The 19,904-nt window shown below is 44.7% G+C and overlaps 1 protein-coding gene across 1 annotated transcript in view; it reads left to right on the top strand.

Annotated features, from left to right (window-relative positions):
• RNF31 (ring finger protein 31) overlaps window positions 1–19,620 on the top strand; it is a 36,905-nt gene extending 17,285 nt beyond the window's left edge. Inside the window, exons 10-22 of the mRNA XM_060779979.2 lie at window positions 1,094–1,357; window positions 2,095–2,277; window positions 4,048–4,260; window positions 5,883–6,056; window positions 7,293–7,391; window positions 7,549–7,638; window positions 9,537–9,651; window positions 10,173–10,291; window positions 15,577–15,690; window positions 15,844–15,901; window positions 16,678–16,774; window positions 19,043–19,217; window positions 19,346–19,620. Coding sequence (XP_060635962.2) covers window positions 1,094–1,357; window positions 2,095–2,277; window positions 4,048–4,260; window positions 5,883–6,056; window positions 7,293–7,391; window positions 7,549–7,638; window positions 9,537–9,651; window positions 10,173–10,291; window positions 15,577–15,690; window positions 15,844–15,901; window positions 16,678–16,774; window positions 19,043–19,217; window positions 19,346–19,399 — 1,755 coding nt within the window. The 3' untranslated portion in view covers window positions 19,400–19,620. The remainder of the gene's footprint in view (window positions 1–1,093; window positions 1,358–2,094; window positions 2,278–4,047; window positions 4,261–5,882; window positions 6,057–7,292; window positions 7,392–7,548; window positions 7,639–9,536; window positions 9,652–10,172; window positions 10,292–15,576; window positions 15,691–15,843; window positions 15,902–16,677; window positions 16,775–19,042; window positions 19,218–19,345) is intronic.
• The last annotated feature ends 284 nt before the right edge of the window (window positions 19,621–19,904 follow it).

Here is a 19,904-nt window from a genome sequence, read left to right as displayed (position 1 = left end):
AGGTTTTGTAGTTTATTGAAGAAAAAGCAAAATCAAAAACATAGAAGTAAAGTTGCAAAAGTTCAATAGCTCAAACAGAGTCTTAAATGTAAAGGCAAAGTTCCCAAGATCCAGAGGCAAATAACATGAAGTATAATCCCTTTAGCATTGGTTAAACAAGAATCCATGGCAGCATGACAAAGTCCCCAAAAAATCAAGAGTAAAACCGAAGTCCCAAAGAGTTAGAAGCTTTCCCCAAAAGCCAAGGTGATTTCAGAGAAGTTAACAGGGTATAAGCAACATTGCATTGACAACAGACAAACTTCAATCAGATCATTAAATATGTTTCCCCAACATGAAAGCATTACGTTGACCTGGAATTTCACGTTTCTTGGCAAGGCGTGCACTTCGGCGAACCCTTAACTGCAAACGGTCCTCCCTAATCAAATCTCCATCTTCAAGGCTGGATCCCTCATTATCCTAGGACTGGTCACCCTGGGAACCGAGAGGCCCTGAAATCCCAGATGGGGCTGAGTCTTCCACCTGCATCTGTGGAGTTTCACTATCTTTATCTAAAAAAACATTCCTTTCCCTGGGGAACAGAAATGCCGTCTTCTTCAGAATCAACACTGTCTGCCTCAATAAGAAGAACAGGTTCAGAAATCTGTAACCCATCATCCTCCTCGTCCTGAGGAAACTCAGGCTCAGAAAACTCAGGCTCAAAGTGAACCACAACAACGCTCTCATCTGTATTGTAAAAGGGATGGAGCCCTTGACTCTTCCTCAGTCTTGGTCTGATTTCTGCTTTCTGTGCCTACTGGGAAGTGGTAGCTACTACTGAAGGCTCCTCTTCTGCGATAATTAAGCTAGGCTGGGAGGGCTGCTGGGAGCTGCTGGTCTCCAACACTGGCCCTTCCGACAACTCCTCCTCCTCCTCACTATTGCAGCAGACCTGGACATGGGTGGTCATTGTGATATCTCCCAAATCTATGATTCTGAAATCTGTTTGTTAACCTCCCTCCAAGTCCCTTGATTATAGTTTGGCCTGCTCTCACTTGCCCCTTCAACTTTAACCTAGTCCTCCCCATTTCCTTCTTCCTGCATTTCTCCACAGGAAGCTGAGGCCGTGGGTGTAGCCCCCGAACTGGTGGCAGCCGCCTTACGCTACTCGGGTGCAGAACGACCCCTGGCTTGGCTGAATTCGGAGCTCCCTTCTGTCCTGGAAGGTGTAGCTGAGTTGGCCACCCAGCGAGGGGAGCAGGAGCCCGGAGGGGGCCTGGGAGCCCTGACCCGGCAAGAAGTCCAAACTGCGTGGGTGGAGAGCCAGGGGGATGTGGACGAAGCCGTCAGCCGGTGTCTGAGCGCACGGCGGAGCAAGGTGAGCCAAACTACGGTACTCTGGAAATAGAAATTGTGGGGAAATATTTTATAGCACAAAGATGGGGAAACCTGTAGTTCCTGGGCCAATTCCTCAAACCACAACATGGTTGCATTTTGAGATTAATGCTCCAACAGTCTCCCAAATCTAGAGATTGTGAGTATTGCATTAAAAATGGCTTGTTGTAGGTTTTTCAGGCTGTATAGCCATATTCTAGAAGTATTCTCTCCTGATGTTTTGCCTGTATCTATGGTAGGCATCCTCAGAGGTTGTGACGCCTGTTGCCATAGAAGCAGGTGAAATGTCAGGAGAAAATGCTTCTAGAACATGGCCATACAGCCCGAAAAACCTACAATAACCCAGTGATTCCGGCCATGAAAGCCTTCGACAATGCACTAAAAATATTTTCCAGCTGTCCCTAACTTTTGGTCTTGCATCTGTTTAGTGATCTGAAAGAAGGCCAGTGATTGAAGATAGGAGTCCACAGTCTTGAAATAGATTCCTGTCTCTGATCAATGAACTTATTTCCAGTCACTAATCAGATATAAGAGCAGAAGAAGCTTCCAGTTAGAGAGAGCTTTAATGCAAATCTCTTGATCCTCCAATGTGACTCTGTGGTCAACTTCCATGAGAGGCTTACCATGAAAGACAAAGCTTTTGATTATGGGAACTGAAGGTAGTTTAGGTGGCAGATTAGGTCACATCTAGCCTTCACACTATGCTTCTTTTGTGGACAGATCCGGGAGCTGAAAGCCCTGGGCTTTGGGGAGCGTGGCCCTGTGTTGCAGGCCCTCTACCAGAACAATGGTGACTTGTGGCAGGCATTGGTGCAGCTGCAGCGCCAGCTATTGGAGCCTTTCCATCAACGGTTATGGGAGGACGAAGACCCCCCAATAGACTTCCACCACCCAGACCGACAGGTGAGAGAGCAAGAAAGCTTTCAAAAGGATCTGCCCTTCTTATCACTTCCTGGCTTTCTTATTTATCAGTCATGTTTTTCATGTCAGGGTATTTGATTCTTGTTGGGTAATTTCAAAAAAGGAAAAATAATTAAAAAAATATAAATCAGCAACAGCAGCAGTTTAGCAGATCAGAAACTTCTTGAGCATAGCAGTAGAGCAAATGGGTTTCAGCAATACAGGATCAGAGTCAAGCTTTACAAAAGACTTCATTGAAAGAACTACATTTCTGTATAGAAAAGTTAGGGCCTAACTATCTAACTATCTCTCTGGAGACACCTTGTCTGTTGCCATGCTCACAGGAGGAGAACAAACTGGAAGACAAAGGGACTTGTCCTATGGCTAGATCAGGCATGGGCAAACTCTGTTGGGCATGTGGGTTTATTAACAAAAGACCCTATTCATAAATGTACAGCAGAGTACATAAATGTACATAAATGTACTTATTAGCAACACTGTGACCCAGCACCAGTTGCCCAAAGTGATAAAAAGAACAAAAACACACAGGCCAATGTTTTCTCTTCCTTAGGAGAGTTTTCTTTATAGCAAAATAATATGGTTGCCCTATGTACAAGAACAAGGTTTCCATAACACAAATAAAGTTCAACCTTCACACTAGAGCTTCAAACATGAGGCCTTCTCATACCGAGACTTACCTCACACAGAGGTTTCTCTCACAGACTATGGCCCACCTCACACTGTGGGGCCTTCTCACAGACTTAGACCTTTCTCCCACTGAGCTTTACCTCAGACTGATGGCTACTAAGCTAAGCTTCCTTCTTTGCTTCCATGCTGGGCTTCTTTCTTACACAGATAAACAGCCTCGCCCTCACTGAGGCCTCCTCTCACACTGAAGTTACACAGGAGCTTCACACACAGCAGCCTTCACACTGGAGCTTTACACATGATTACCTTCAACCTGGGGCTTCTCTCGCCGAAGCTTCTCACACCAGGCCTTCTCATACTGAGGCCTACCTCACACTGAGGCCTTTTCACACACTGACACCTCTCTTACATTGAGGCAAACTATTACTGAGGCCTACCTAACACATTGAGGCCCTTCTCCCGCAGAAACTTCTCAGACTGCGGGCACTAAGCTACAGGCAAGCACCTGCTTATATTCTGAGTCATTGCATCCATTTAACCTTTTCAATGCTACTGGCTGTTAGGAATGGTGGGAGTTGAAGTCCAGACCACCTGGAGGGCCAAGGTTTGCCCATGTGTGTGCTAGATACTTTGAGTAAACTGAGACATGTCCCTGAGAGGTGTCAGTCTAACAAACTGGAGACAGCAGGAGAGAAAGAGGGAGGGAGAGGCACACAAAGAGGGCAGTGGCAGAAGGGCTTTCCTTACCAGCTCACTCATCTGCCTTTCCCCTTGTTGAGGACTATAAACTTGTGCAGGCTGTGGTTGAGTCCCAACAGTTCTCCCTTTTTTCCTCATCTCTTTGAGGAGGGCTTCAGCAAAAGATAGAATAATTTCATGGCCCATAGTCAGTCCTGTGAGTTTCACTAGTCAGTGGAGGACTAGAGCTTGGACCTCCTGCTCCAGCTGCTGCTAAACCAGTGGTTCTCAACCTGGGGTCCCCAGATGTTTTTGGCCTTCAACTCCCAGAAATCCTGACAGCTAGTAAACTGGTTGGGATTTCTGGGAGTTGTAGGCCAAAAACATCTGGGGACCGCAGGTTGAGAACCACTGTGCTAAGCATTGCAGCCTCCTCTCTCCTTTCAGGCCCTCCTCCGACGCCTCCTGGCCACTTTCTCTCTACCTAGCTGGGGCCGGGCGGAGCTGGTGGTTTCGTTGATGCTGGAGCAGCCGGCCGACGGAGGTTGGGAGCTGGCGGACGTTGTGGATGCGGTCAAGGCCTCCCCCAACCGGGACTTCATCAAGCGCTTGCTTACCTGTGAGTGTGCGGTCTGCAGCCTCGCCCTTCCTCGCAATAAGGTGAGTACCCAATGCCAGCCCTTGGCCCCAAGTGGGGTTTCAGAACACATTAGAATTAGCCAAACGGCTTTCAAAGGCCTCAAAGTGCTTTTTGCATTGGTTTGTTCAAAAGTCAGCAGGAGGTGCTGTTGCTTCTTTCCATTCTTTGACCCATAAGCTCAATTCAGCTGGTGTTTTTCTGAATTCTCTTGTCTTATCACCATTACAAGCATGTTTGGGGAAGACGTGGGAGAAGAGCCTTCTTCTTCTTCTTATTATTATTATTAATAAACTTAATTTCTGAGGAGATTCAACAATTTAAAAATCTTGGGGAGGTCTAATTTGGAGGGGGGTGGGCAAACCCTCCAAACTTGCTGCCTCCTTTTTAGGATTCATGTGGATAAGTTACTCCAATCTTTTATTTTGTTTGTTTGTTTACTTCATTGATACCTTCCCTTTCTCACCCCACAGGGGACTCAGACAGCTCAACCCAAAATTCAATGCAGCATATGACCTTAACGATGAAAACATACCCCATCTAACTATAGAACAGCTAAAACACATGAGCAAATAAAACACATAGAACAGCTAAAACAGATTAAAACATATCAAGTGCTTGATTCCATTGATTCATAATTCTTGTCCAGATTGTGTCGAAATCCATAATGACTTATTCTCCAAATGCCTGCGTGCAGAGTCAAGTCTTTAGTTTTTTTTTCTGAAAGCCAGAAGGGATGGAGCCTGCCTGATGTCACTTGGGAGGAAGTTCCATAGCTGAGGGGCGGCCACTGAGAAGGCCCTGTCTCTCATCCCCACCAATCACACTTGAGGAGGAGGCGGGACCAAGAGCAAGGCCTCCCCAGCAGATCTTAAAGCTTTTGTTGGCTCATAAGGGGAGATGCATTCAGACAGGTAAATTGGACCAGAACTGTTTAGGGCTTTATAGGCCAAAGCCAGCACTTTGAATTGTACTCGGTAGCAAACCAGCAGCCAGTAGAGCTGATGCAAGAGAGTTTTATGCTCCCTGTACACCACTCCAGTAAGGAATCTGGCTACCACCCGTTGGGCTACTTAAAACTTCCAGACTGTCTTCAAAGGCAACCCCAGATAGAGCATGTTGCAGTAGTCTATGCAAGATGTAACAAGAGCATGGACTACCATGGCCAAGTCTGACTTCCCAAGATACGGGCACAATTGGCACACAATTTTTAATTGTGTGACTGCTCCCCTGGCCACTGTCAAAACCTGAGGTTCCAGGCTCAGCGATGAGTCCAGGATCACTCCCAAGCTGCAAATCTGTCTTCAGGTAGTGTGTAACCCCATCTAACACAGGTCGTAACCCTATGCCCTGTTTGGTCTTGCAACTGACCAGGAGGACCTCTGTCTTGTCTGGATTCAATTTCAATTTGTTTGTCCTCCTTCAGACCGTCACTGCCGCCAAGCACCAGTTCAGGACCTGAACAATTTCTTTAGCAGTAGGTGGAAAGGAATAATAGAGTTGAGTGTCGTCTGCATAGAGATGGCAACTTTTCTACACTCTGCAGCTCCTTGGTGGCATTTGGCTGACCATCGGCGACATCTGGACATTGGATGCAGTTGGGAAACTTTGACCTGATTCATCCTGTCCCTTCTTCTGTTCCCAGATGCAGTCTCTGACGTCGTGCGAGTGCACCATCTGCCCAGAATGCTTTGCTCTTCACTTCACCATCGCCGTGAAAGAAAGGCACATCACTGACCTGGTGTGTCCGGCTTGCTCCCAGCCAGAGATCAGCGATGAGAAGGAACTTCTCAACTACTTCTCCACTCTTGATATCCAGGTGCCTACCTGCCTCTGTCTCTGTGTGATACACAGCCCCCAAATCCCAAATTCTTACTTTTATACACGTTTACATGTATAAAAGTGTACATATGTTTACATGTACATTATAAAATCACCTCCTGGGTTCTCCGTATACTGAGCTTGCGATCAGAATGAATATTTGTGCCATTCCACAATGCCTTTGCTCATCTGTGACAGATGGGAGCCGCAGTGGCGCAATGGGTTAACCCTTGTGCTGGCTGAACTACGGACCTGATAGTCGGCGGTTTGAACCCAGGGAGCGGGTTGAGCTCCCATCTGTCAGCTCCAGCTTCTCATGCAGGAGCTGACATGAGACAAACCTCTCAAAGGATGGTAACACATCCAGTCATCCCCTGGGCAACGTCCTTGCAGACGGCCAGTTCTCTCGACAGAAGTGACTTGCAGTTTCTCAAGTCACTTCTGACTGCAAAATCTCCCCTGAAATTTGCTTCTCTTGTTTTAAGTATGCTTTTTTGTTGTCATTTGGAGCCAGATCGAGTAACTGAGAAGGGTCCAGGGGACAATTTTCTGTTTTTTGGGATCTCTTGTGGGCCCACGGACTGCTAAAATACTCAAACAGATAAAACCCCTTGCCATGAAGGGTTTTTTGACAATTCAACAATACGAGGGAGACTTTTGTCCCTTCCACAAAGCCATAAAACTCAGAATATTAAGGAAGATTTTGGTCGTGTCAGGAGTGACTCCTGGTGTGAGAGAATTGGCCATCTGCAAGAACGTTGCCCAGGGGACGCCCAGATGATTTTGATGTTTTATCATCCTTGTAGGAGGCTTCTCTCATGTCCCCGCATGAGGAGCTGGAGCTGATAGAGGGAGCTCATCTGCCTCTCCTGTGCCACCGGGGGCTCCTATTAAGAAAATAATCCACAATATCTGCTTTGAACTTGGTTATCTGAATCCACACTGCCATATATTCCAGTTCAATGTGGATTTTATACAGAGGCATGGGCCTCTATGATGTATTTTAATCCAGCACTGGAAATTTGCCATATTTTGCCAGAAAGGGGGCCCAAAAAATCAAGTGTCAAGGGCCTTGAGGGCTGCATCCTTCCTCTTGTTTTAAGGAATGCAAGGACTGCTCTCTTTTCAGCCTTCTTTCTGAGTTCCTACAAAGATTTTGAACTGTTCCAACCTCTCTTCGCATATTCCCTTTCCTTTAACTGCTTCTCTCTCCTCCCACCTTGTCTTCCCTCAGCTACGTAGCTGCCTAGACCGGGAAACTTACGAACTTTTCCATAAGAAGCTGACGGAGCGTGTGCTCATGCGGGATCCAAAGTTTCAGTGGTGCACGCATGTAAGTAAGCTACTTTTGAGGCTCTTATTTCCCAAGAAAAGAGTATAAGGAGTGAAGGAGATGGGAAAGGTACTGTTTTACCTTCACGTTGACTTTAAATTATGATGACAACCCTTCCCTCTTTATCTTGTTCTCTTTCTCTTCCCTCCCTCTCCAGTGTTCCTTCGGCTTCATCTATGAATCAGAACAGCTGGAGGCCAAGTGCCCACAATGCTGCAAGAGTTTCTGCGTCCTCTGCAAGCGACAGGTTCGTCCAAACCTCCTGGGAGTGTTCAGAACAGGCCTGGGCAAACTTCAGAGAAAGAAACAGGGATTGTTGCCTGAGGGTACAGCTATTCCAGACATGGGCAAACTTTGGCCCTCCAGGTGTTTTGGACTTCAACTCCCACAATCACTAACAGCCGATAGGGCCGAAGTTTGCCCATGCCTGGCTTAGGAAATCTGGGGTTCCACATAATGGTGCCTCAGCAAAGAGAGTGAAAAGGGAGTGCTCATCTCTCATAAAAAGAACTTTGAGCCCAAAAAGTAGCAAATTAGGCCCCTGCCACCAGGCACATGGGTTTTGAAGTCTATCATGACCAAATATTAACAGCTGCACAGAGTAGAGAAAGGGATCTAGGAGTCTTAATAGACCACAAGCTGAACATGAGTGTGGTGCAGCTTTTCAAAAAACCAATGTGATTATAGGCTACATCAATAAGAACATTCCATATAATAATATAATAATAATAACTTTGGCCCTCTGATGGTGCAGCAGGTTAAACCGCTGAGCTGCTGAATGACCGGAAGGTTGGCAGTTCAAATCTGGGGAGCGGAGTGAGCTTCTGCTGTCAGCCCCACCTTCTGCCAACCTAGCAGCTCAAAAACATGCAAATTTTATTTATCGTGTCATCAGCAACCAGACATTTGTATTACATTTTTAACAAAAACAAACAAAGAGACAAAACACAGAATTTGCAAGCTTGGTATTTGATTAGATGTCCTTTGACCAGTAGCTGGCCACTTGGAGTGCCTCTGGTGTTGCCGCAAGGAGATCCTCCATTGTGCATGTGGCAGGGCTCAGGTTGCATTGCAGCAGGTGGTCTGTAGTTTGCTCTTCTCCACACTTGCATGTCGTGGACTCCACTTTGTAGCCCCATTTCTTAAGGTTGGCTCTGCATCTCGTGGTGCCAGAGCGCAGTCTGTTCAGCGCCTTCCAAGTCGCACAGTCTTCTGTGTGCCCAGGGGGGGAGTCTCTCATTTGGTATCAGCCATTGATTGAGGTTCTGGGTTTGAGCCTCCCACTTTTGGACTCTTGCTTGCTGGGGTGTTCCAGCAAGTGTCTCTGTAGATCTTAGAAAACTATTTCTTGATTTAAGTCGTTGACATGCTGGCTGATACCCAAACAAGGGATGAGCTGGAGATGTCACTGCTTTGGTCCTTTCTCTATTGGCTGCTACTTCCCGCGGATGTCAAGTGGTGCGATACCGGCTAGACAGTGTAATTTCTCCAGTGGTGTAGGGCGCAGACACCCCGTGATAATGCGGCATGTCTCATTAAGAGCCACATCCACTTGTTTTCTGCTTCCCTGGAGACTAGGATGTGGAATGATGGCTTCAAACTACAAGAAAGGAGATTCCATCTGAACATGAGGAAGAACTTCCTGACTGTGAGAGCTGTTCAGCAGTGGAACTCTCTGCCCCAGAGTGTGGTAGAGACTCCTTCTTTGGAAGCTTTTAAACAGAGGCTGGATGGCCATCTGTCGGGGGTGCTTTGAATGCAATTTTCCTGCTTCTTGGCAGGAGTGTGGACTGGATGGCCCACGAGGTCTCTTCCAACTCTAGGATTCTGTGACAGTGGAATATGCTGCCTTGAAGCCCAATTGAGTATCCTTTACTAGAAGTTTTTAAGTATTGGCTAGATGTCCATCTGCCTGGAGGGCTTTGATTGTATATCCCTGCATTGCAGAGGATTGGACTGGATGGTCCTTGGGGTCTCTTGCAACTCTATACTTCTAATGCATTTGTATTGACTGATACCTTTGGCAGCTGGAGGCTGGGGAAAGAGATGAATGCCGAGAAGAGAATGGGAGAATAATGGGAATTGTTTGCAAAGAAGACATATTGATCCTCCTTGGCTCTTTGTCTCCTCTTTCCTTGGCTGCAGTGGGAGCCGCAGCATCAGGGACTGACGTGCGAAGGCTTCCTGGAATGGAAGCGAACCAACGATCCGGAGTACCAGGCGCAGGGCTTGGCCGTCTACCTGCAGGAGAATGGGATTGGTGAGGATCCCCACCATCATCCCCTGTGCCTCTCCCCCCAACAAATACGAAAATATCAGAAAAAAACAAACCCCAAAACCCTCAGAAGTGTCTAAAAGTTTGCTTCCATTTTTGAGAAATGTGTATCTTTTGTTAAATAATTGAGAAAGATGATAGCAAATTATTTAACAAGTCTTGTTTCAGGAAGAAGCCCCAGTACGACCCCCAATATCCCTTATGGGTACCCAAAACAATGGAGAATAGCAAATGCTATACTTTGACTACTTAGGCTGTAGAATAGGCATGGACAAACTTTGGCCCTCCAGGTGTTTTGGACTTCAACTCCCACAATTCCTAACAGCCTACCGGCTGTTAGGAATTGTGGGAGTTGAAGTCCAAAACACCTGGAGGGCCAAAGTTTGCCTGTGCTTGTGTAGAATCACACTGGAGAATGTAAGAGGCCCAGAAACATGTTCTGGGGTTCAGTGGCCCTTTCCTTTCAATCCTGCAGCTTCTTAACCTTTCTCTTCTCTTCCTTTCAGCGTGTCCCAAGTGCAAGTTCTCCTACGCTTTGGCCCGAGGAGGCTGCATGCATTTCCAGTGTTCCCAGTGCAGGCATCATTTCTGCAGCGGCTGCTACGGGCCTTTCTACGCCGCATCCGTAAGTCAAAATTATGTGTTGCTGTAGGTTGAGTTACTCTGCTATGGCTGACTTCTCTGGTTGAGTTACTCTGCAATGCCTTTCATGTTCCTTGATTCATGTTCTGGGCAATGCTGCATTTGGTGGTCCCTATATAGACTTGTCCACCGCTGCATGGTATATGGTAGACTCATGTAGAGGTGAGAGGATCCCTCTTGTACTTTCCTAACGTGTGTATAGTACAGTATTTCCCTAAATGCATTACCAATAACTCATTTACTTGTACCGAGTTCCTTTGGGAAGATTACAAGGATGCAATAATGCAATATTTCGAATATATTGTTGTTGTCATGACTAGAAATTATTTCCCTTTTACGAGTATTTCAAGGGGTTGCCTGCACATCCCCACCCCCCAAATTTTACATTATTTCCATATTCATTTTAAGTTTTTCCCTCCAGAAAATACCAAGAATTATGTTGAAGTAACAAAGAGTGCAGTAAAACAAAGTTACTTATATCAAGATTTCATCAAGTAATGGCAATGTGTAATGAGTTACTTCCCAAACACTGTCCATCAACAGGAATGCATTACTTTTCACAGATAACTTTGCAAACTTTACCAAAAAAAAAAGTGTTATTTTAGCTTCCTAAAATTGGATAAAATTTCTGACTCAGAATTATCGCTTGACTCTCTTGATTTGCAATGTTTTCTTTGTTTGGGTTGTTGTAGGTTTTTCCGGGCTTTATGGCCATGTTCTAGAGGCATTTTCTCCTTATTTTTCGCCTGCATCTATGGCAAGCATCCTCACTACCTCTGAGGATGCTTGCCATAGATGCAGGCGAAACGTCAGGAGAAAATGCCTCTAGAACATGGCCATATAGCCTGGAAAAACCTACAACAACCCAGTGATTCCGGCCATGAAAGCCTTCTTCAATACATTTTCTTTGTTTGTTTTCTAAATTGTCTGAATCCTTCACAACAACCCTGTAAATTGGGTCACTCTTCATTCTGATTGGATGGAAGAAGAAAATGGAGCGTGCCTTGCCTGAAACGACAATCCATTATAAACATAGGCCTAATCCAGCTCAATTTGCTTAGCATCTACTCTTCCATTTACTGAGTCACATTCCAATTGTTTCTCAGTATTTAAACAAATTGGTGCCACCTGCAATGTACACTTTGCATTGGCACACCATCTGGTTACACCCACATTAGTTACTAAGAGCTGAATTTCCCACCTTTTAGAAAGAACTATGACAAGTTTCTAGTCCTCAGGGATGACAAAGAACGCAGTGTGTGGGAAAAAGTTTGGAAACAATTGAGGATCAGAGCAATTGGATTGCTGTGAGTTTTCCGGCCTGTATGGCCATGTTCCAGAAGCATTCAAACCTGACGTTTCACCCACATCTATGGCAGGCATCCTCAGAGGGTGTAAGGTCTGTTGGAAACTCAGCAAGGGAGGTTGATATTTCCGTGGAAGATCCAGGGTGGGAGAAAGAACTCTTGTCTGTTGGAGGCTAGTGTGAATGTTTTATGTGGGCAGAACATCAGGAGAGAATGATGCAGGAACATGATCATACAGCCCGGAAAGCTCACAATGACAAATAATAATAATAATAATAATAATAATAATAATAATAATAATGTAAACAGTTGAGGATAAGAGCAATTGGGTTGTTGTGAGTTTTCTGTTCTGTATGACCATGTTCCAGAAGCATTCACATCTGACGTTTCACCCACATCTATGGCAAGCATCCTCAGAGGGTGTGAGGTCTGTTGGAAACTCAGCAAGGGAGGTTGATGTTTCCGTGGAAGGTCCAGGGTGGAAGAAAGAACTCTTGTCTGTTGGAGGGAAGTGAATTGGGTTGTTGTGAGTTTTCTGGGCTGTATGATGTATGACAGCCCGGAAAACTCACAATGACCAATAATAATAACATATTATTATTATTATTATTATTATTATTATTATATAATTATATAATAATTATAATAATTATATTATTATTATTATTATTATTACTATGTAAACAGTTGAGGATCAGAGCAATTGGGTTGTTGTGAGTTTTCTGGGCTGTATGGCCATGTTCCAGGAGCATTCCCTCCTGACATTTCGCTCACATCTATGGCAAGTATCCCCAGACATTGTGAGGTTTGTTGGAAACTAGGCAAATAAAGTTTATATACCGGTGTGATGTCCAGGGTGGGAGAAAGAATTCTTGTCTGCTAGAGGCAAGTGTGAATGTTGCAACTGGCCACCTTGATTAGCATTGAATAGCCTTGGTGCAAGACCTCACAATCTCTGAGGATGCCTGCCACAGATGTGGGCAAAACGTCAGGAGAGAATGCTTCTGAAACATGGCCATACAGCCCATAAAACTCACAGCCACCCAGTGATTCTGGCCATGGAAGCCTTCGACATCAGATCAAAGCAATTGTTGGAATCTAAATAACTCCACAAATTGGAGGCTTTTGCCAGGCTAATGGGACAAGAGTTAAAAGGGTCATATCTGGAAACATTTTGGATTGCATTAGATATCTAATGGGAATTTGGAGATTTATTTATTTCATTATTATTATTATTTGGGATATTGAAGATAGAGACAGAGATGTTTTTGTATGAGTCCTCACTAAGGTATAAAGTCACTGACCGGAATAAAATCCTGAGATAAATTCCTGCCCTTTGAGAGGATGGCATGATTTCCGGAAAATTACATCATTGTCAGAAGAGGATTAGACAAAGCCTTGAGTGTAATGGATTTGGGAGGAGAAGGATAGATGAATTGTCGGCTGTGCCTGGAGAGGAAAAAAGAAACAGATACTAAACAGAAGACTTCCGTCCACTGCATTCTTCCCATCTCAAAAGATGATCAGAATAGGGTCCATTTGTGATAACTGGATGCATGTTTTTTGGGGGAAACACACTGATTTACACAACAACGTTAGCCATCCTTGCAGAGGGTGATAAAGGCCAATATTTGGTTTTGGTTGCCAATATTAGCTAGAACTCCGCAACAAATATATTTCTGTGGCCGGGTCTTCAGTCCCAAAGACCTAGTGTCGTTGTCAATTACTTATTATCAACTTTCACATTTTTTATTGGGGTAAAGGACAAGTGTGTTGGCATGGTTGTAGACAGAGGCGTGTTTAATCATATGGAGGGCCAGGCTTTAGCACAGTGGGTTAATCACCAGCAGTAATACATCTTACTATACAATACCTTGCACCGGGATTGTGGTGCAGCTGGCTGAGTGTCAGCTGCATTAAGATCACTCTGACCAAAAGGTCATGAGTTTGAAGCCAGCCTGGGTTGGAGTGGGTTTCCAACCAGTTGTGTGTAGCCTATTGTCGACCTTTGCAACCCGAAAGATAGTTGCATCTGTCAAGTAGGAAAATAAGGTACCACCTTAAAGTGTGGGGAGGCTAAATTAACTGATTTATGAGGCCATACTCCAGCAAAGCATTCCAGCGGGGAAGCATGCAGGGAATGCGGAAGTGCTTCATCAGCGTCGCAGATGGACGATGAAAGCGACAGCTCCCCTGGCGGCCAGAAAAAGTTAAATAGCCTCTGTGTATGTCTGTATATGTTTGTATGTCAAAAATTGGCATTGAATGTTTGCCATATATGTGTACACTGTAATCCGCCCTGAGTCCCTTGCGGGGTGAGAAGGGCGTAATATAAAAGCTGTAAATAAATAAATAAATAAATAAATTACTAATCGAAAGATTGGCACTTCGAAGTCTGAGTCGGGGTGAGCACCTGACCTTCAGCCCAGCTTACTGTCCACCTAAGCAGTTCGAAAACAGAGTAGAAAAATTAGGCACTGCTTAAACGGGGAGGTATTTTAGAGCACCATAAAAGAAATACCAGAAAAAAACATTAAACTATTTTTTTCAAAGTTATTAATAATTTTGAAGATGGAATAAAGAGCATGATGGTCAAATTGTGGATGAGATCAAATTGGGAGAGAGGTCAGGGTCAACATATATTGATATAATATAATATATTGTATATACATATAATATTTATAACATTATAATGTAATGCAATATAATACTACTACTACTAATAATATGATATTATAATTATATATTTATACTAGCCGTCTCCTGCCACGTGTTGCTGTGGCCCAGTCTGGTGATCTGGAAAATAAAGTAATAATTTCTAATATATGTAATTCCTTTATGCTTGTGGGTAAACAGTATTCCTTGTTGTTTCTTTGTCAGTGTTGATGTGGAGATTGTCTGGTTTGCTTACTCTGGAATATGCCACATATAATTGTCCTTCTTTAGGGGTCCCTTTCAAATCGATGATACTATATCTGTGTGTGTGTGTGTGTCTATGGCTGGATGGCTCTTTGTAAGGAGGGCTTTGTTTACATTTTCTTGCCCTGGTGAAGGGAGTTAGGTATGGAGGTTCTGTGTGGGAAGTTTGCCTCAATTCTGTCATTGGTGGGGTTCAGCATGCTCTTTGATTGTAGGTGGACCATAAATCCCAGAAACTACAACTCCCAAATGTCAGTGTCTATTTCCCCCAAAATCCACCAGTATTCACATTTGGGCAAATTGAGGATTTGGTCCAGATCTATCATAGTTTGAGTCCAAAGTACTCTCTGGATGTGGGTGTACTACAACTCCAAAAACTCAAGGTCAATGCCCATCAAATCCTTCTAGTATTTTCTGTTGGTTATGGGAGTTCTGTGTCCCAAGATTGGTTCAATTCCATCATTGGTGGAGTTCAGAATGCTCTTTGATTGTAGGTGTACTATAAATCCCAGCAACTACAACTCCCAAATGACAAAATCAATTTTTTTAAGTCATAGTCGCTCCTTGGGTTAGTAGGTGTCTTGTGTCCATTTGGCGGCAATTCGTCCAGTGGTTTTTGAGTTCTGTTAATCCCACAAATGAACATTACATTTTTATTTATATAGAAGATTACATGTAATATTAAGAATAATATTGCAATATAATGGTATGGTACAATATAGTAATATTTAATACTGATATTGTACTATGCTAATAATAAAATATATTGTATGTATATATATCTTGTAAGCTGCTCTGAGTCCCGAGATGAGACGAGCGGCATACAAATGTCGTAAATAAATAAACAAACAAACAAATAAACATCTAAAATGAGTTTAAACACCTTAGAGAGCTGAGCAAGGATAACAAAGTGAACTTCTAACTGGGAAAAAACATAATAATGGCAGGATGGGCTTGTACTGGATGGCCCTTAGAGTCTCCTCCAACTCTACAAACAGTTTTCTAGCCTCTCATCACCGCTGTCTCCATTTCCGCCCCCCAGAAATGCCCAATACCCGACTGCCCCATTCGTCGGTCTCTCCATGGCCACCATCCCCGCGACTGCCTCTTCTACCTGCGCGACTGGGACGTGCCTCGCCTTCAGGGCCTCTTACAGGTTGGTTTGTGTACTGAGGCGTGGTGGGAAGGGTGCAAGAAGGCCACAACTGAAAAGCAATGGCCAAAGATTGCTAAATCCTTTATTTGGGAGGGAGGGATTTCCTCTGGGGTGACAGTCTGCACTTCGTTCACAACTTTTGTCCCTTTCCAGGATAACAACATTGGGTTCAACACAGACCCTCCAGCTGGGACCCGTGCCACTCCTGCAGGTGAGACCCAAAGGATTCTGGGAAATCTTGGAGAGCCAAGAATTAGAGCCAAGAACTCATGTCCCTCTACACTACAGAACAGGCATGGGCAAACTTTGGCCCTCCTCCAGGTGTTTTGAACTTCAACTCTCACAATTCCTAACAGCCGGTAGGCTGTTAGGAATTGTAGGAGTTGAAGTCCAAAACACCTGGAGGAGGGCCAAAGTTTGCCCATGCCTGCTATAGAATAAAATCAGTTCACCACACATGTTGGGGAAACATATTTAATGATCTGATTGAAGTCTGTCCGTTGTCAGTGCAATGTTGCTTATATCCTGTTAACTTCTCTGAAATTACCTCGGCTTTTGGGGAAAGCTTCCAGCTCTTTGGGACTTCGGTTTTGCTCTTGATTTTTTGGGGACTATGTCATGCTGCCATGGATTCTTGATTACCCAATGCTAAAGGATTATACTTCATGTTATTTGCCTTTGGATATTGGGAACTTTGCCTTTACATTTAAGACTCTGTTTGGGCTATTGAACCTTTGCAACTTTACTTCCATGTTTTGATTTTGCTTTTTCTTCAGTAAACTACAAAACCTACAGCCTTGGTGTGTGGTGGTGTCTTGAGCAAGGTGAATCTATCCTGAGATGTGACACTACCGTAGATTCATAAGTGGATGTGTATTGCGTTGTAGTATGTTATGTGTGTGCTTTAATGTGGTTCGGATGCTTTATTATTATATTAAACAGCATACAAATAATATCAAATGATGCTTGTCCCTCTCCTCCATTCAGATGGATGCCGTGTGATGGAGCAGAAAGAAACCATGGAAGGGCTCGTAGATGAGCCTTGCGGCAGAGAGACGCCCGCTGGATATGCCGGCCTTTGTCAGTAAGTTCATAATCTTGTTTACTTCCAATAAGCTGTATATCTTTCACAGCAGGGGTCCTGAATCTTACGATCCCATCATTCTGTATCTTGCTTTTCTTCCAAAGAGCTCAAACTGGTATATGTGCCATATCTGCTCCTCCAAATCATCCACAAAACAACCCTGCGAGGTGGGTCAGATTGAGGGGGAGACTGACTGGTGAATTTCATGAGGTCATTTTGGAGATACTATTTAGTCATGCAGTTTTAGGGACATATATTTTAGGGGGATAAATGTAGACCACACTCAGCTGCTCGCCCATGGTTTAAAGATCCGGGGACCTTGGAGCAACGGAGGAGGAATAATAATAATAATAATAATAATAATAATAATAAATAATCTTTAGTGCTGGTTTTGACCTACAAAACCCTATACAGTTCCGGCCCAGCGTATCTGTCCGAACGCATCTCCCTTTACGTCCCATCTCGGAGTCTGAGATCCTCTGGGGAGGCCCTGCTCTCGGCCCCGCCTCTGTCACAAGTGAGATTGGCGGGGACGAGGAGCAGGGCCTTCTCAGTGGTGGCCCCTCACCTATGGAATTCACTCCCCGGGGAAATTAGATCAGCAACATCCCTCCTTTCCTTCAGAAAGAAATTAAAAACATGGATGTGGGACCAGGCGTTTGGGCAATCTGGCAGATGAATAAAGGACTGTGACGACGGATAGGAATTGGACAAGGTGGAACGAAATATGGACTCTGAGTTGGCGAACGCTGTGTCTGAGATTGGCTATTGATTGTGAGATATATTGTTGTTTTAATTGTTTTAATTGTTGACCATTTAATTCAGGCATGGGGAACCTTCGGCCCTCCAGGTGTGGTGGACTTCAACTCCCACAATTCCTTGAGGCTCGGCATTTGCCCCAAAGGCTTACCTTGGCCCAAGGAATTGTGGGAGTTGAAGTCCACCACACCTGGAGGGCCGAAGGTTCCTGACCCCTGATTTAATTGCTGGTTTTATATGTTATTGTATTTGTGTAGGCACCAAGATGTGCCTTTTGTAAGCCGCCCTGAGTCCCCCCTCGGGGGTTGAGAAGGGCGGGGTAGAAGTATACAAAATAAATAAATAAATAATACATTTCTACCCCGCCACCATCTCCCCAATGAGGGCTTACATGGAGCCAAGCCCGGACAACATAATACAGCAATAAAATCAAAACATGTACATCGGACAACAACATTATCAAAATGACATTTAAAATAATAATAAAATAATAATAGTAACAATAAAATAAAATTCCAATAGACACAATCACGATAGAGATGACAATGGGCGGGCCACATATTCTAAATAAATAAAAAGAAAAACAATTAACAGTCTATGATGAGATAAAATAGGAGCAGGAAGTTTAAATGGAACTCATAAAACACACAGAGTTGTGGGGCAGAACATCCTGTTTGGAATCGTAGAATCCTATAGTTGGAAGAGACCTCATGTGCTATCCAGTCCAACCCCATTCTGCCAAAAACCAGGAAAATAGCATTCAAAGCACCCCTGGCAGATGGCCATCCAGCCTTTGTTTGAGAACCTCCAAAGAAGGAGCCTCTGCCACACTCCAAGGCAGAGAGTTCCACTGCTGAACAGCTCTCACAGTTAGAAAGTCCTGCCTCATGTTCAGGTGGAATCTCCTTTCCTGTAGTTTGAAGCCATTGCTCCATTGCATCCTAGTCTCTGGTGCAGAAGAAAACAAGTTTGCTCCCTATGATTTCCCTTCACATATTTATACATGACCCTCATCACGTCTCCTCTCAGCCTTCTCTTCTGCAGGCTAAACATGCCCAGCTCTTTAAGCCGCTCCTCATAGGGCTTGTTCTCCAGACCCTTGATCATAATATGCTGTTTCCATGTTGGTTCACCAAGTTCTCCTAAACTAACATTTTGTTAGTTTAGGAAACTTTATAACATTGCACAATTTGTTGTTGTTGTTGTTGTTGTGTCAGGAGCTACTTGAGAAACTGCAAGTTGCTTCTGGTGTGAGAGAATTGGCCATCTGCAAGGACGTTGCCTAAGGGGCACCCGGATGTTTTGATGTTTTTACCAACATCAAAACATCCCCGCATGAGGAGCTGGAGCTGATAGAGGGAGCTCATCTGCATTCTCCCTGGATTTGAACTCGTGACCTGTCGGTTTTCAGTCCTGCTGGCACAAGGTTTTAATCCACTGTGCCACCAGGGACTCCAATTGCGCAAAATGTGGCACAGCGATTGATGTGTGTCCCCTCCCTCCTCCCAGGGCACACTACAAGGAGTACCTGGTCAGCCTCATCAACAGCCATTCCCTGGATCCGGCAGCCATGTACACGGTCCAAGAAGCGGAGAACGTGTGCCGCCGCCACTTACCTGCTGCTCAGGTGCTGCCGCGGGACCCGGGCGAGGACGAGGAGACCTATCGAGGGCGCCTGGTCAAGGTGAATTCCATCAGAGGGGTGGAGGAAAAGGGCATCTTTCCATCCAAAGTAGGAAAGAGAGCGGGCCGTTCCTTCTCCATGACTAACCTTTCCTCTTCTTTCTGTCTTATTCCTCCAAATCCATATAGACTCTAAGGGATGGGGTCCCGCTGGGTCCCAAAATCCCTCGCCGAAGGAAGTAACCTCAGCCGCAGAGAGAAGCAAAGCCAAGCCTTGGAGCGAAGATCCATCCAAGAAGAGCGGAATTAACCGATTCAGCAATTCTGAACATTTCAGAATTGGACGCTTCTATCCAAAACGCAACCTTGAGAGCTTCCGAGCCTAAACGTTGGGTCTTCCGGGTCATGTCTTCCCTATGCCATAATCTTTAACCTTCTCTGAATAAACTATTTGGTGATTGAAAGGGGAAGTGCCAGGCCTTTGGTGGCTCCCTCTTGTCTCACTTTCTCCTTCCTTCCTTCCTTCCTTCCTTCCTTCCTTCCTTCCTTCCTTCCTTCCTTCCTTCCGTCCTTGTTGGAGAGGATCTAACTTGTTCCTGATTCCTGATAAGTGGGATAATTAATAAAAAGTTAAATGTATTGTTGAAGGCTTTCATGGCCGGAATCACTGGGTTGTTGTAGGTTTTTCCGGGTTATATGGTTATGTTCTGGAGGCAAAATTACAACAGCAAAACAACAGAGGGGAAAC

Source organism: Anolis sagrei, chromosome 6 (assembly GCF_037176765.1).
Source record: "Anolis sagrei isolate rAnoSag1 chromosome 6, rAnoSag1.mat, whole genome shotgun sequence".
In the NCBI taxonomy this organism is placed as follows: domain Eukaryota; kingdom Metazoa; phylum Chordata; class Lepidosauria; order Squamata; family Dactyloidae; genus Anolis; species Anolis sagrei.
Note: the sequence above shows the minus strand (reverse complement) of the source record. Positions and strands in the feature narration are given on the sequence as shown.